The sequence below is a fragment of the Alligator sinensis genome, unplaced genomic scaffold, assembly GCF_000455745.1.
Source record: "Alligator sinensis unplaced genomic scaffold, ASM45574v1 scaffold141_1, whole genome shotgun sequence".
Taxonomy (NCBI): domain Eukaryota; kingdom Metazoa; phylum Chordata; order Crocodylia; family Alligatoridae; genus Alligator; species Alligator sinensis.
The window spans coordinates 268,080-282,291 of record NW_005842221.1 but is presented as its reverse complement, the minus strand read 5'-3'; the positions used below and the strand labels follow the sequence as shown (position 1 = coordinate 282,291).

The following is a 14,212-nucleotide window of genomic DNA, read 5'->3' as shown; positions in this document are numbered from 1 at the left end:
TGCTGATCACAGAACCCAAGTAACAAAAGCTGTCGATGACACCAAGAAATCTACTCTCCAGAGTGATGTCAGATATTGGTTCTTCCACCCCTTGGTAGATGATCACAGTCTTTTTGAGATTAATTGTCAACCCAAAGCTCTTGCATGGCTCAGAATATCTGCCCAAGAGATTTTGCAGGGAAGACTCACTGTTGGCGACCAGGACTGTGTTATCCGCAAACAGGAAATCTCTCAGACCCAGCTCTTTCACCTTGGTTTTCGCTTTAAACCTTGCGATGTTGAACAAGCCTCCATGGTTCGAAGATAAATATAATCGTTGCTGCCCTTGAATGTATGAAAAAGTAGAAGTTAGTTAAAGAGCACGGGGGGCTAAGACGTACCCGTTTCACTCCATTGTTGATGTCAAAGGCATTTGATTCTTTGTTTTCATACACTACAGTTGCCTTCATACCTTGATGTAATGAGCGAATGACGTTCAACAGTTCAGGGGGACAACCTAGTTTCTTCAGAATAGTAAAAAAGCCCTGTTTGTTGATGGCCTTCATCATAATCAGACTAGCATAGTTAAGATATGCCCATTTCTATAGCCCGTGGTAACTAGGACATTTACTTGAACCCATTAGAAAAACTAAGTTTTACCGAGGGCTGCCTAAGAGGTATACAGGGTACACAGGACTTTTTCATCTTTGGGTCCTCAGTATGTATCTAGCCAACATTAGGAGTGACCAAAAACTACCACCAACTGAGGAAAACCTAGTTTGTGAAATGAGTTAGCTTTATCTTCTAGTAGAAAGTTGAAGGTTCTTAGCATCCACATCAAAACCTGCTACCAGGAATGCTTTACAATGGACTGGACTTTAAAAAAACCATTTTTCTATCCCCGTTATGTTGATAACAGACTCAATGCATGACAGCAGAGAAAAATGGTATCATTGCACTGTTTCTACCCAGACTTACCCGCTTAGTATAAATAGGACTTTATTCCCAGTAGCTGTCAATAATTCCTCTCATGAGCACTATTTACTTTTCAATAAATAACTGCTGTAGTCATTACAAACATTCTTAACAAACATGCAGTGGCATTAGAATTAGGCACAGCGTCAAATATAAATTGTTTTATGACAGTAACATTTTAAAAAGCCAGTTTATTTTTTTTCTGCTTGTTTTCTAAAAGGTCACAGAATTCAACTGTTCAGTAAAATTAATTCAGTTCACAATATGTCTTGTTCACACTTGATCTGAAGTAGTATAGTGAGGATTCCTTCTCTAACCTTTATAACATTGCAAAGGCATCCCTTCAAATAAAATTCAAGAGGTCAGTTGTTGATAAAGTTCCAACATACCATTCAGAATTCACACCTGAATGGCTTTAATCTTTAATTTTGAAAATTCAGGTTGCTTCCCTATTAAGAAATATAGTCCTGAACAGAGAAAGTACCAAAACAAGATTTAAGTAACCTGAGATCATTTTAAATATTTCTATTAAAAATGTTAATGCACCCTTTGAGATAGTCATGACCACAACAAGAAATATACAAAAACCTATTTATTTTAATAGTTGTATCTTTACACAGTGCTTCACCAAATGAAAGTGTGGTATGAAGTACACAGAAGATTAAACACTGAGACAAAATAGCATCAATTAAAATAGAGTTATCAGTACACTGTAATACTGCCAAGTCATCATTATCTTACAATGAAAGAAAAGGAGATACACTGTTAGAAAGAATTTCCCAACATCAGTACAATGTACAATACATTAACTTTACAAGGCAATTTATCCAGTCCTGATGAAATCTGTATGTACAGTGTCTTCCGAATTCCTACAAAGTATGTCAGGGGATTTTACTGGCTAGATATTATAGTGCTCTGTGGTGTTCCAGGAAAAGTAACAATTCAGCTAAACTTGATATTGGCTTAATTAGTCCATTACAATTTTAATGTAAAAGTGTCAATTTTTTTCAAACTGTAGTAGAAGATAAACCTCATAATGTAGTCAAACTTCATTGAAAAACCAGTCCACTTGCAGCACTATATTTCAAGTTTTTAGCATTAAAACATTTACTTTTCTAAAAACAGTTAAAAAAACCCCAAAGACTCATAGCCATCAATATGAGAATTGTTTTCAACAGCACCTAAGGACGTAGGAAGCCTCACTGCCTGCTACTTTTGAAAATGGGACTTGAAATAAAATTTGCCTAAAGTGGTTCAGGAGTCTGTGTATTGAACACTTTTTCCAAGTGTTTCTGTTTTCACAGGGCAGGGGACAGCAACCAGTGTTGGATCCAGCTGGCAGTCAGGGGACTTTGGCAGTGTTAGGTGGCAGGGCACCTAGCAGTGGCCTGCCGCAGATCCAAACTGTGCGATTCTAGCCCTGCTGCCAATCACTGTTGAAGTTCTAAAGCCAGAAGGGACCACTGTGATCATCTTGCTTGACCTCCTGTACTATGCAGGGCATACAGCTTTCCTTGTTAATTTCTTTTTCAACTTAAGCATCACTCTCAGAAAAGCATCGATTTGCTTGTGATTTAAAATATTCCCATGATGGAGAATTCATTGTAGCCCTTGGTTAAAGTTGTTCCAAAAACCTTATATCTAGTCTGCATTTGTCTACCTTCATCTTCCAGCTATTGGATCTTTGTATTTCTTTGATAGATTGAAGACCCCCCCATTATTGCATTCCAGCTCCCCATATAAATGTTTACAGATTAGGTTCGAGTTAACCACCTTTTTTTGAAACTGCACTAAACCGCTGGAGATCCTTGATTATTCTGATGTTTTCTAATCTTGTAATTGTTCTGGTGTGGGTGTTTTTCTGAACTCTCCACTTTTTCCAATATCCTTCCAGTGGTACGGATAATCAGAACTAGACACCGTACTCCTGAAGCAGTCACTTGTACTACGTCCTAATAAGTACTTTGATAATAGCCGAATGGTGACCAGATTCAATTGCTTTCTTTGAGCTGTCAGAATAAATGGTTATTACTGAAGTTTAAGATAAGAAAAAACAACAGAGTTATATGAATAGGATGACTCAAGTTGTACTATAAAGCAGAAAAAGGATAGAATTTGAATAGTGTAGTACCCTGCCATTTTAAATCAGGTGGCAATATTGGGCAGTAGTGAAACTATGTTTATTTGGATATCTGATAAATAAACCTACAGTGCAAGACTTAAGACAATCAGTCACACACAGTGCTGAATGACTTAGAAACCACATAAACAGTCAGTCAGTGTTAATAAAAAACCCACAACACATATACCCCCAGGTGAATTGCAGCAAACACACTCCAGATCAAAACAAAAAAAATTACAGTACTTGTTCCATAATTGACAGAGATAAATTGCATGTGTTGCATTATTCATGATTGTGGGAAAGACATCCAGTGCATGCAACATAAAAACCCACACCTTTAATAATATTCTCTATGAAAAGCCACAGGTTGAAGAGGCATTGCTGCTTGCAAGCAGTGGTCCAAGTGCTACTACCATAGAAAAAATACTCAATTTGGAACCGCAGGCTGAAAGAAGAAAGATTATTCAGATGAAGGTAATTGCCATGGGAAGGTAACTCTCTAGGGATCAACTGGCAATTGAGCATGCACTCTATACCCCCAAAGCCTTTGTTCCTACAGAAGTGAAATTTTCTTTTGAGCATTGCAGGTACCAGCAACAACTAGTAATGCTTCTGGACCCAGCTGCAACAAATTATGATTAAATTATTAAGAACATGATGTTCAAGAACCAGTTGGCAAGAGTGATCATCATAAGGTAAAGTGAAGTAGTTCTTTGAATGCCAGGCAGAATCAGCTAGAAGAAAAATAAAATAAAATTCAACATCTTCTGTGAGAGAGCATTTCAAAAAGTTATGCATATACCTAAAGGGACTGAATGAAATAAGCATACTAAAAAAGTAATCTTATATTTTAATAAGAGTTCAAAATGCTTTCTCTTAAATGGAACTGAAGGAAAAAACATCTGTAGGGATAAGCCTTACACAAAAGCTAGTGAGAACTGGTCAGAAGACACAAGACACTAACCAAGAAGGCCAAGAAAATTCTCAGTGTGAAAAGGCCTTGAAAACAGGCATATTTAAGGGTGTGCCTACACAGCAAGAGAAGGTGCAGTTGTGGCTTAGATAGGAACACTGGCTGCTTGAAGATGTAGTTAAAAAAAAACCTCCCAAAAATGGAACTTTAAACTTGGCGTATGCCTGTGTTGAGCCCAGCGCATGCCCAGAAGAGGCATTGCATTAGTTGCACCCAGCTCCCAATGTCTGTATAGACTGGGCACTTTAGTATGGTATTTTTGGTGATTTTATCTAATAGCTGATTTAATCAGTTTTAGCTAAAAGCTCCAAAAAGCCCCGTTGAAGAGCCCAATCTATACAGATGCTGCAGAGCCAGGTCAAAGTGGGAGTTGGACTGATAACCTCCTGAGGTCCTTTCCAACCTTGCTTCATAGAATCAAAGAAAATTAACACACTGCTGCTTCTTGTAAAGTGTATTATTCCCCCACCACCACCACACACATCTTTCAGCCTTCACTCATGCTAGCTTTAATCCAGCTAGAATGGGTAACAATAGTACTGAAGCTGTAGTGACAGCTTCAGCATGGGCTAGAAACCAATGTCTGAGCTTTCCAAGGAACTTGGTATGCCCCAGGTTGCTGTGCCACCAAGGACCACATTTTTTTGCCTACCACACACCCCTAAGTAAAACACACACATTGTTTTAGGAACACAGAATGTACAAACTATTTTTTTTTCAGTCACAGCTGACTGTATGACAGTGGTCAAGAAGTGTGGCATCCCCAGAGACAGTCTGGGTAAGGCAGCTGGATCTTCCTAGTACAGGACAGCAACAAGGGTAGGCCCCAGACCTGGGGCGACACATAGGGGGTGCACGTGGGTGCACGTGTACCCCCTGGCATGGCTGTGCACCCCCTACAAAAAAAGGCATCGCCAACACTGTTGGTGGCGCCTGCAAGCGGTCACCGCTTGCCACCCCACCACTGACAATCTGCAATCCCCAGGTTGTTCATGCCTCAGACCCTTGCAAGGGCAATAGCAAGACTATTACTTCTTGACTGTAAATAGGTGACATGCCCAATTGCTAGTTAGAATACAGTAACTTAAAGAAAGAACACTGCTTTTTCTTACTTTAGATATTTCTAGCAATTTCTTTGTATGCCATCTTCCTGATACAAAGCCAATATCGAACTATATTGCTATGTAACATGTCACTATGTTTTATTTGGAATTAGTCGAATTTATTAGGCAAGTCTAAAACCTTTCTTGTGACCCCACCTGGCTCACTCCAGAATGCTATGTCCCCATTTTGAACTCTGACCATGTGAGGGTAGTACAGCAGGTCACCACAATTCACCCATGCATTGATGCTCTCTTGTTCATATGTTGCACTATAACAAATTTTCTGCTTAAGAGATACTGATTGACCTTTCAGATATAAGTAGGCTTGTGGTATTTAAGTCCTGATCCTGGAAACAGTCAGGATAGATTACATAAATTAAATCAAAACTTCAGATCTTCAACATTAGAACCAGCAAGGTTAAATCAATAAAACTAGATCATGCCAGACTAAATTTATCTTCTTGAGTTTGGTAAAGCTACTGATAAATAGCATCCATCCATGTTATTTTGTGAACCACTTAAGTGTTATAGAAATGCATGATTTTTTCAAAAGTTTAGTCTGGAACATGTATATAAATTGCATAAAAAGGTTAACAAAAATGGCAGTAAATGATAAGAAGTCAATAGTGTAGCAGCTCAGAGTACTGGGGCCCCCAGATTAGGTTTTTTATCTAAAGGTAAATTGTACAAAGTTAGAAATGAGTACGTAAAACAAATACCATCTGTAAGAAGGATGGCTTATTAAAATGGCTAATGGATATTAGCATGAGTCATTGTAAAAGTAAAGGATTTTGAATCTGAAATACAATTGCTGGCTAAAGACCTGGAAATCACAAACAATAAAAAGGACTTAATGTACATTAGCACTAACGAAGATGGGAATGTATTGTTTACCTGCAGTAAAGGAGGACAAAAGGTTCTCAGGATGCATCAACTGGGTATATAAACAAAAAAAGGGAAATAGTCTTTAGGGCTGTACAAATTCTGGAGTAAGTCCAGAAAACAACAAAGATTTTTCAAAGTTATAGGAGACTTCACTATGAAGATAGGTTTAAATCTCTTCAACTGATACAGTTTGTAATCTTCTCAGTTTATCAACTAGGTAAGAGAGATGCCTGAAAATGGGTGGAGATGAATTTTTAATGTACATACAGTATCTAAATTAGAACTTAAAAAAAACTGGGAATAAGGATCTCACTGAACTGAAAAGAAACACAGATGAGAGAAGAATAATTATGTGGAAACCAGTGGTGAAATGGAAAATAAATGGAGCTGAATGCTTACATGGTGATTCTTGCTTTCACTTACAGGGTTAAAACCAACTACTACATTTGGAGTTTATAAGGTTATACCACGATCAGCAGGGGTGTTTTTTTGTGCCCACTTTCCCCTGGAAGATTGAGCAGGGTCAAGTTAGGATAACATAGGAGTGTCGTATTTGATCAGTTTCCTGTCTCTGCAGCAACTTAGAAACAATCTTTCCTGACTCCTGTGCTCCAAGACTTTGAACATGTTACCAGAATTCCTTTAATAGCTCTTAAAATTTGGCTCTCCAAAGTTTTTCCTTCAGCACTTGAAACCACTAGATCAACTGTAGATCCAGTGATGGTGAAGGGATAAAGTGTTTTTTCTCTTTTTCTCAGTATATTGACAAGGGATTTGCATATCAGCTATTGCACTTAAGTAAAATTCAGGCATAACTAACCTGCAACCCAAGTAAGCACAAGGCTAATGTAATATTAAATAACCAGAGACACCATCAAGTTTCTGAGCTTAGGTGTATGGAGGAGAGATTTTTTTTTTTATTTCATATCTTGTATTACACATCATATCTGGTTATCCAGGCAACAGGAAGATTTCAAGGAAAACAACTTTATGTAATTTCTAGATCTAACAGAGTAATTCATTTAAACAACCTGCCTCATAATGCATGTTGCCTAACATGTAGCTTCTGAGAAGGTTTCTTAAAATGGAGGTTGCACAGCAATTCTAATGTATGAGAAAGTTTAATCTACTCCCAAATGCTTACCTGTTCCTGAGGTTCCTCCATATTCTTTATTCCAGCCTGGAAAAAAAACCCACATCATTCCATTCCTCCAGCTATTTCCTCACTCCAGTTAGAGGCCCAGTGTTATCTATTTTATAATCCTCCAGAGAACCCATCAACTAAGTGCTAACCAAAGTTTATACAACTGGCTTTCTGTATGCACCTTCTCTCTGTAGGCTGCAATGTTCAAAATGGCCACAAGAGAGATTTAATTCAACATAGCAGCATTACCAGCAGTTTTATTGTTAAATGTGACATGATGCACCAATTGTAAAAAAAGTGTTGGGCAAGTGTAACATTTTAAGAATAAACCATCCGTGTAAAGTTATCCAGTGTCAGGAGCATCATACCATGGTGCTAACAAGCAATAAAACCACCTCCCAGTTTCTAATTCACAGATTTTTAATCACCGAGCATGAGGAAATACCAGCCACACTTTATAGTATGTCTGAATGCCATATAATATAGGGTGCATTCCAGCATGATTCACAGGGGAAGTTAGACAATTGAATTGATCTAATGGGGATGAGGCAAGTTTGTACTGGCTATACTGAGCTATCCCTCCTGAACTGAACTACTGCTTCCCCTCCATCCAGTCAATAAGACACATTACACCTTAGGTTGCTCTGACCTAAAAACACTGCACCTTAGACATATGCTGATTTGCAAAGTGGGAAAACTTTGGTCAGATTTAAGGCAAATGACTTATGAGAGTGAGTAGTTCACAATCAGTTTGTCCAACTACACACAGTAGGACTGAACAGGCAACTGACTGCCACAGAATATTTACACCCTAGGGTCTCTTCTTCAAACCTTCTTCATCCAGCCATCACATTTAAACTGAGAAGTTAAAAAAATTGTTGGTAATTTGTATACATACAGCATTTAAAAAAAAAATAGAACATCCAGGTTAATGGATTCATCTTGGTATGATCATCCTTTCTATGGCACAGACAATGTGATCCCAGTTTTTACAAAATATTGCAAGTAGAGTCACTGCAAAAAAAGTGCAAATGATATGGAAACGGCTCTTCATCATAGGCGCTATGAACTTTGCAATAGTTGAGACGCACACTAATATGACTGTCATGAAGGCCAGGATTACATTTATACATTTTCCCAGGAGTACTTTGGCATTAACAGTCTCTGACTGCAGTGCTTGCTGTTCTTGCTGATGGAGTTCCAGCTTAGAAACCCGGGTCTGGCATGATTCCAAGGCTTCCTAGAGACAAAGGAAAATAAGACTCAGGGGCAGCTGCATTTCCACACAAAACATTTTCTCATTTAGATACTGAGCCACCTCTCAGATAAGATGAAGTGTAATGTATGAATTACCTAAAAAAAACTGCACAAACAAATGTTAAAAAATGTATACACCATCATCTGTTGAAGTATAATCTCCCTCAACGATGCTATCAAAAGCATATTTCCATCTTTTGTGCTGGAGAAAAATCTCAGTTTTAACATTCATGATGGCTCATGTTTCCTGAATATACTGATGAACTGAAGAACTGGGTAAGCTGTTGCCACGGTAACTTCACTGTATTAAGCCCGCACCAAAGTTACTTTCTTTGCATACGCTACAGAAAACATTAGGAGGGTACTGGTTTGCTGTGACACCAATTAAATCTATTGTGCAGTGTGTACCATTAGGTTTACACCTCTATTCTGTTCAAAACTCACTTTCAACCTCTTGAAAGCCACCTATTGTATAGTGCTGGGACTGTGTTTTCAGCAACAGATTGTGCTCTCCTTTTCAGGGCTCATTAATCCATGTCTTAAATACATTGTAAGCATACATATCTGAAGAGTCGCACTGAACAGTGCTCAGCCAAACATTTTCATTATAGCTAGGGATGCTAATCACTTTGAATATCATGATATTGACTGAAAAAAAGGGGAGATGGTTCCATTAATATGTTCTTGACATAAATAAAATGCAGAAACATTTTGCTGTCTGAATGCTATCATTATACTTCAATATCTAACTTCTTCATTTTTTGTAGTAGTAATCAAAATACACATTTTATTGTTGGGGGGGGTGGAAATCAATAGTGAATACTTCAGGTTTTCCATTAACCTTTGGAAAGGAAAGAGGGCTTGAGCAGACGAACTCCTGAAGTGCCTTCTAATACTACATTTCTATGATGTTGAATATCTAGCTGACTATACTTAGACTATGCTATTTTTCAGTTAAAATTATTGTTCAATTTCCATAGATGAAATCATTTCATTTTTCAATTCAATTTCAATTTTAAAATAGAAATTCCCCATCCCCAACTAAATTTATTTTTTCAACATGACATATACCACCTCATATTTTTTTTCTAATCAAAGCTGATGACATAGCTCAGCTCTTTTTTTTTAGGTGATCTGAAGATCTTATTCTAATAAAAATACTCCCAAATGCTTAGCCAAAGTAATAATTAGGTCTGTCCATGTGCCAATTTATATTACTAGTAGTAAAATAATTATCTTAAAGATTAATGTCTTTCATCAGTTATCTGGAAGATTTTTCACTTCATATGCATAAAGCAGTATCAGATAGACAAGGCTCTTTGGGTAAATCCAACCTGTTTTATTAGACCAACTTAAACAGTTGGGAAAATTCTTCTTTGCAAGCTTTTTTGGGTACAAATACCCTTCATCAGGCTGAGGAAGCATCTGCAGTTGGTCTGATCAACTGCAGTCACTTCTTCAACCTGAAGAAGAACAACATGGCTACAACCTATACCCCTAAAGGAGTATCAGGAATGCAGTTTCCTCCAGTAATTCAGGTAAGAACAAGGACAACAACTGTTGCAGGAGAAACACGGGGTAAAAAGGAGTCTCAGTAGGATGGAAACTTTATGAGTTTCTATCTAAAATATATTTCTAATTCCTATAGCTACATAGCTGTTTCTCCTTCAGACCAAATGCTGAAGGAGAAATTTTTTTGACCTGATGCTCAAAAAAAGTCCAATAGAGGTATCACAAAAAAGTCTTACCTCTTGACATAGCTTCAAATGTATTCTATGATTGATTTGGGATCTCAGTCAATTTTTCTTCTTAATAACTACCCAGTTCTGGTACTATAAACTCAAATTATAATAAAATGTCACACAACATTAATAAATTTTGGAAGGGCTTTAGGGATTATTAGCAAGCTGATGGAAAAAATGCCACCTTTGCAATGAGGCAGACAGAGACAGAAGCAAAATTCTTGCATTTCAGAATATTTAATACATGACCTGGGGATTATTTACTCCTCTGCTAACAAGGAGTAAGTTTCTGTTCCTTCTTTTTTCATGTTTTTGTGACAAGGTATTTAGTAGAATTTGGAGACTCATTAGAATCCAACAGGCTGCGCCATGAGCACTTCTGCTATGGCCTTGAACTTGTGACCTCTGGGCTGTCAACTCTGTGCCTTAGCACCAAAACCATCCCAGCTCCTCTGGTTTCATTGAAGTGAGATCTTCGCCATAAATTTAAAGGGGCCATAAAGTTACCCTACACACGTTTAAAAAAAAAAAAAAGGGGGGGGGGGGTCTAAATCTTTAATAACATTCCTTAAATTTAAATGTAAATATGTAAAATTATTTAAATACAAGAGTTTGTAGAATACCTAGCAAGTTCAGTCATAAAAATACCTGAACATCTCGTGACCGCTCATAGGCCTGATAAGCCACCTTCTCCTCTATGCTAGCTAGCTCTTGTTTCAAGTTTGCTGTTTCATGCTGATGGAGGTCAGTCAGATCATTTAGTTGGTCTTCCAATCGTTCATACCTTTTCAGGAAAAAAAATCAAGTCTAAATTAGCTCCTATATGAGAGTGTGGTTACATCTTTTGAAGAGATGTGCACTTTAAAAAGCTACCCTCTTTATTTGATTATTCCATACTCTTAAGCCAAACCACGACCACTTTGATTTGCAATGAAAATTAGTGAAAGTAAAACATCCATGTACCCATTTAGTCAACACCCTAAAAGTTATTTGCAAATATGTTGGTGGTATAATAGAAAATATCATTTAAATAAGTGTACCCAATTCATGCCTTTACGTCTCAGGCTGAAATTCATTGTGGTGGCTTTTATATATTTTCCCCTCTTCTCCATCTAAAATAACCTGCCTTCCCTTCACTTTGAAAACAGTAAAACAAGGGATTTTTTATTAAGTACTGTGCTTTATACTAATGGGGTTTTTTTTTCCTATTTACAAAGACATGCATCTCATTAATCAAATTGTTCATTTCACAATTAATATGACATTTGATATTTGGATACATTTTACTTGGCCAAGATTTTAAAGGGTAACTGCTATCCAATCTAACAACCAAGAAGCACAAAATTTAAGAGTTCAGGTGATTAGCGCTTTCTAAAGAATCAAGTGCATCTCATGCTACGGTTTAAAAAATGGAGATGTCCAAAATTCACTGTTTACCTTAGGGGAGAAATACTAAAAAACAATCTTGGTTTATGTCCAAGTGTTTGGCTCCAGGTCTGGATTTTATGCAGAATATACATCATTGCCCATAATAGATGTTAAAAGGTTAATTTCCAAGTAGTTTAGGACCATAAGAGGATGTTTTGTTAAAGCATTTAAAATGACATATCACCGTAGTTTACTGCACTCTCTCTCAAAATTGCATTGGGTAACTATGGGCTTGTGAACATTCATAATGCCAAACTGCAGGAAATGGCTTGGGAATAAGAATACACTGTCAATTGTAGAAGTAGCTCTATTACATCACAGATTGTTTATCAGGTTCTAAATGGAAATAAATCAAAAACTTTCCTTTGACTATGACAGCAATGGCACCAACTGTATGCAATATTCATATAATACATTATGCCAGTAAAGCAAGAGGCAGATTAAAACTTTCCAGAAAAGCCTTAACTAAATGAACATAACTGTCCCATCTATTAACTTGAAGTATTATTGTTACAAATGTATTGTAGGTTAACAAAAGAAACAGCACTTTTGTAGCCAATACTTATTACTAAGAACAAAAAGGGAAGTTAATTTTTATTTTATTTATTCATTTTTACAAACAACACATTCAAGCTCACTAATTCTCTTAAAGAATATATTTGCATTCACATGATTCTGAATCACTTCATATAACCACGCAAAAGCCATTTCAAGAAAGCATGAAAAAGAAAATACCTGTATCTTTCCTCTTGCAATGTCTGAGAGATAAAACCATAGTCTCTTTTAAACTGTGTTTTTAAGTTCTCTATATCTTCAGCTAATTGGGATTGCGTCTCCTTTATTTCTCTCAGTTCCTCCAAGATCATAGAAAGCTTTTCTTGGTTGCCCAGAGTGCCTGATCCACCAGGCCCAAAGGAAGGATTGCCATTGCTATCTGCAGAGCCAGATGTCCCACTCGAGCATTCATCATCGCTAACATATTTAGTTTTAGGCACAATAGTGGCACTACCACCATAGGCCCTAGAACTAGTTTCTGGTCGAAATTCATCCAGGGTACTTTTGAGGTGAGCAATATTATCAGCACTACCAAATTTATTTCGGATCAAGTTTGCAAACTCTCTAGATTTGTTAAAAACAAACACCGGAGGTGTCAAGGACACCCCTGGCACACCCGATTTGCTGCCCTCAGCTCCATGACCAGTAGTGCGAGATTTGCCAAGGACATCTTTTAAAGAGTGCTGTATATCTTTCAGACTGTCTTTGGAAATATCCTTGGTACTCTTGGAGGATCCATTTTGTTCAATGTCTTTGAGCTTTTTGTGATACTGTTCCAATTTCTTCTGCAGCTGGGCAATGGAGTGGGCAGACTTCTGGTTCTTTTTCTCAAAGACCTGTTTAATACGTCCTGCTTGTTGCTTGTCTGCACTGTTCACCAGTTTTAAATATTCAGCCACATTTCCATCACGGGCTGTTTGTTCAATTTTGATCTGCTCAGTAACTTTCAGGATTTTTTGTTTCAAGCTATCTGCACTTAGTTTGACTTTGTGAAATTCTAAGACCCCATCAGGTACATCAAAGTTGAGGTTGGTGTCTGAACCCCCACGACGAATATTAACAGGCAAACTCAGGGTATTCATGTCATGTCTTTCCACCTGAAAAAGATTAAAATTGAAATTGGAAACAGCTACTTCCATTTTATGTTTTGATTTCCAAACTATTTATAAGAAAAGCTGAGATCACAAAGGAACTTACAAGAACAGAACATATTGAATGCATATTAAACTATTTTTCATATCATATGGTAAAATGTTGAAAGTGAAGACTGTTATTTAGCCATGTAAAACACAGGTTAAATTTCACCCGCTGGGTTGACTACTGATACCCAGGTGACTTGTCTTTCATTTTAAAACAGTAATACAAAACTAGAGTATTAAGGGTGGGGGAAAACCCTTATTTCTCTCAAAATTATTTACCCTGTACCAATTAGGACAATACTAAACCAGACTCTAAGCTTCCCAACATATTTTTATTAATCTATAGTTTCAAATAGTTCAAGAGAGTTAAATCATCTCTTTGTAACTGGATGGCACTTAGGCATGGTCAGTTACTCACTGCCACAAAAAAATTCCCTACAACAGCCTTGTATTGTCCAAAATGTGCTTTACTGGCTAAGAGACTGGTTTTGAACATAATGTTCCTCCTTACACACTGGTCACACTTACAGAAGTCCTTCATCTGCCTGCAGATGCTTTGCAATTCAGTGACAGCAAGCAACACAAATTGCAGTCTATGGTTCTCTTCTCTTTTTGTAAGGGCTTATACCATTCCAGAGTAGGCGGAAGGTGCTTAAGGTATGGGCATGAGAGAGAGAGAGTTGCAATCAGATCTAACAGCAGCAATTAGGTTTTAGTGTAGATCAAAAGACTGACCACCATTTAACTCTTTATGTTTGCTGAAGGTCTCCAATCAGTTGACTTCCTGAAGCCAAGTTGTCTATATTTTATCATCAGTGTACTAGAATAAGACAGATTCTCCGTAACTCTCAGAGAAGGAAAATTTGAGGCACTCAAGAGCTAGTACTCTGTCTAGCTGTAACCACTTTGT

The 14,212-nt window shown here is 37.3% G+C and overlaps 1 protein-coding gene and 1 long non-coding RNA gene across 13 annotated transcripts in view; one reads left to right on the top strand and one right to left on the bottom strand.

Annotated features, from left to right (window-relative positions):
* Positions 1 to 226: 226 nt before the first annotated feature.
* Positions 227 to 14,212, bottom strand: part of TMCC3 (transmembrane and coiled-coil domain family 3) — a 156,007-nt gene continuing 142,021 nt past the window's right edge. For 5 of the 12 annotated variants that reach the window (XM_025208134.1, XM_025208133.1, XM_006027049.3 and 2 more), the window contains 3 exons: positions 12,344 to 13,260; positions 10,829 to 10,964; positions 6,921 to 8,421 (listed from right to left, as the gene is read on the bottom strand). In XM_025208134.1, coding sequence (XP_025063919.1) covers positions 8,119 to 8,421; positions 10,829 to 10,964; positions 12,344 to 13,245 — 1,341 coding nt within the window. In that variant the 5' untranslated portion in view covers positions 13,246 to 13,260 and the 3' untranslated portion in view covers positions 6,921 to 8,118. Of the gene's footprint in view, positions 325 to 3,392; positions 3,522 to 3,673; positions 6,087 to 6,920; positions 8,422 to 10,828; positions 10,965 to 12,343; positions 13,261 to 13,830; positions 13,954 to 14,212 lie in introns of those variants that run through there. The other 7 variants (XM_025208128.1, XM_025208132.1, XM_025208126.1 and 4 more) reach the window with 7 other exon arrangements.
* LOC112550838 lies at positions 3,675 to 7,046 on the top strand. The gene is made up of 2 exons (XR_003094871.1): positions 3,675 to 3,771; positions 6,463 to 7,046. It is a non-coding gene; the product is annotated as an uncharacterized LOC112550838 (long non-coding RNA).